General features: G+C 43.7%; 1 protein-coding gene across 1 annotated transcript; it reads right to left on the bottom strand.

Moving 5' to 3' along the window:
• Nucleotides 1–989: 989 nt before the first annotated feature.
• On the bottom strand, nt 990–2,327 carry LOC112430817 (P2Y purinoceptor 14-like). The gene is made up of 3 exons (XM_024799301.1): nt 2,223–2,327; nt 1,864–2,123; nt 990–1,656 (listed from the first exon to the last, which is right to left on the bottom strand). The coding sequence occupies exons 1-3, from the start codon at nt 2,325–2,327 to the stop codon at nt 990–992; spliced, it is 1,032 nt and encodes a 343-aa protein (XP_024655069.1).
• Nucleotides 2,328–2,540: the final 213 nt, after the last annotated feature.

Raw genomic sequence — 2,540 nt, 5'->3', positions numbered from 1 at the left:
GTCCCAGATTTGGGGATTATTCCCCCGAGAGGGACAATCGACCCCCTAATGATCCTCTACCTAATCACATTATTGATATATGTAATACACATATATACAGGAGAAGATGGATGAATGGATTAAAGATATTCTTAAATTCATTGCTAGTTACAGTTAAGCAAGATGTTCTAAGAGCAATTGGAGGAGAGTCACAGATTTTAAGCCCTATGCGAGTGTCCCCAAGAGGGTTAGGGACCCCTTAGGGATCTTCTACGTAATCACATGAGCCAAGGTGTGAAAACGGGTTTAGGTCACAATCAGCCAGGGTTTCGGGTGAGCTCATTGTGAAACCTGGCCCCACCCCATCATGTGATTTCCTGAGGCCAGATGGCCCAGGATGTGAGTGGGCGTTAAGGTGTCTGGCAAGGGATCTCAAAACTGGATTATAGATGGCAGACAGCTGGTGTCTTTGCTCAAAGATGGTCGCTCACAGTGGACAAAAATGGTGTCTTTCACTCCTCTTTCTAACCATCTGTCCTCTCTGTCCAAAATGTGAACATTGGCATCCTTAAGATGCAGATGGACTGCTGAGTCTTGTCCTGTGGAGGTGGCTCTTCTATGTTGTGTCATGCGCTTGTGAAGTGGCTGTTTGGTCTCTCCGATGTAGAGGTCTGGGCATTCCTTGCTACACTGTACAGCATACACCACATTGTTAAGTCTGTGTTTAGGAGTTTTGTGTTCGGGATGAACCAGTTTCTGTCTGATTGTGTTGCTGGGTCTGAAGTACACTGGGATGTCTTTTGCTTTCCTTTCCAAAAACTCTTACAGATTCATTCATAACCAAGTTATTTGTTATGGACTTCTCATGGGCCAAGATCAGAAAATTCCTCTTTCTTTAACGTAACAAAAGTAAATAATCTTTACTAAAATCGCTGAGATTATATCAGTATATGAAACGTAGAGAACTGTTGAGGGCAGAGTTGAAAGCTGCTTGATGCCTGCTTCTGTGCTCACAGTGTTGTGTCTGTCTCCTGCAGACTGTTAATGTCCAGATGCTCCTTGCTGAGCTCACTCTCTTCAGTTGCTTGTCGGATATTGGTCACAATGGCCACCTTCCTCATCTTTGCCCGGAAAGACTTACAGAGGAAAAAGTAAACAACAGGGTCCAGGCAGACATTGAAAACTGCCACCATGGTGGTCACCTCCATTACATAGTTCAAGACTGAGCCTACAGAGTCATTGCTCCACAGAAGACTATAGGGAAGACGAGCCAGGTGATAGGGGACAAAACAAACACAGAAGATGCTGACCAGCACTAACATGTTCCTGCGAGACTTCACAAGCTTCTCGGAGCCAGAGGAGGCCAGCTGACTCTGCTGTGCCTGCAACACCCTGCGGGAGGTGCTGTAGTAGAAGAAGACCATACATATGGAGACCAACAAGAAGATAATGGGAGACAAAGTGTGGATGATTGTGAAGAACAGCTTGATTGATTCACTAAAGAAGGGATCACAGCAGCTGGGGTTAGAGGTCACAGGGGTCTGGGTGATGAAAAACAGGATGGTGTATGTCACAGTCGGAACCAGGAGAAACACCCAGGTAATGATGGAAATGATGTGGGCAGTTTTTGCTGTCTGCAGGATGTGAGTTCCTGAAGGCTGGATGATCTTTAGATACCTGAAGAGAAAAGAAACGGGGGTTGAGTAGATGAATCAGTCACTATTCATTAATCAGTCACAGTGGTTTCAGATCAGTAGAAATTAATAAAGTCAAAAGTGATGTCAGTGATTTAGTCAGGCTATCAGAATTTGTAGTAAAAACATTGTCATGAAATGCAGTGTGAATTCAGTAAAAGGTTCCTCTAATCTTCATCATGACGTTTACCTGTTGGCAGCGATGTAGCCCATGAATATGATGCTGGCGTACATGTTGAGGAAGATGGCACAAGCTCCAAAACTACAGTAGAGCTGCCGAATGATGACAGAGCTGCTAGCATAGTGGGTGATGCGGAGTGGCAAAGAGAGGCAGAGCAGGAAGTCAGCAGCTGTCAGGTTTTTCAGGTAGATCTTCAAGCTGCTCGATGCCCGCTGCTGTGCTCCACAAAAGTGAAACTTCATGATGAAGCCATTGAGGGGTAAACCCACCTAAAGAAACACAGAAAGGATGGAGAGGACAGGACTTCAGCACATACACTGAGAACCTTTAACACATTTTTAACAGTGATCTGATGATTTGAAACTTACCAGGAACACTAGACTGTAGACCAGCATAAAGAAAGGATAGGCTGAAGTGTTAACAGCATCGCAGGTCTGGTTGGAAGATGAAGTCACATTTATTGTGTCAGCCATGTTTCTGGAGCTGAAAAATAAATCCAATTTATTGAGTTCAAGAAGGAGCAGTCATAGAAATCCACTGCTCAGTCTTAATAACCAATTATACTAACACTTTATCATTAGTATTGTTTTTTAATTCATTCTTCTTTTTTTCAGATCTAAATCACCATACTCGGTGTCTCAAGACCAGTGTTGGGCAAGGTACTTTGAAAAAGTAATTACTAGGAA

Source organism: Maylandia zebra, linkage group LG3 (assembly GCF_041146795.1).
Source record: "Maylandia zebra isolate NMK-2024a linkage group LG3, Mzebra_GT3a, whole genome shotgun sequence".
NCBI lineage: Eukaryota > Metazoa > Chordata > Actinopteri > Cichliformes > Cichlidae > Maylandia > Maylandia zebra.
Note: the sequence above shows the minus strand (reverse complement) of the source record. Positions and strands in the feature narration are given on the sequence as shown.

Excerpts from the sequence above, each read along its gene's own strand:
- LOC112430817 (XM_024799301.1), bottom strand. The coding sequence starts at position 2,327 with ATGGCTGACACAATAAATGTGACTTCATCTTCCAACCAGACCTGCGAT. Across the intron at positions 2,124-2,222 it reads TCTACAGTCTAGTGTTCCTG|GTGGGTTTACCCCTCAATGG; the intron begins GTAAGTTTCAAA and ends GTGTTTCTTTAG. Across the intron at positions 1,657-1,863 it reads GGCTACATCGCTGCCAACAG|GTATCTAAAGATCATCCAGC; the intron begins GTAAACGTCATG and ends TTTTCTCTTCAG.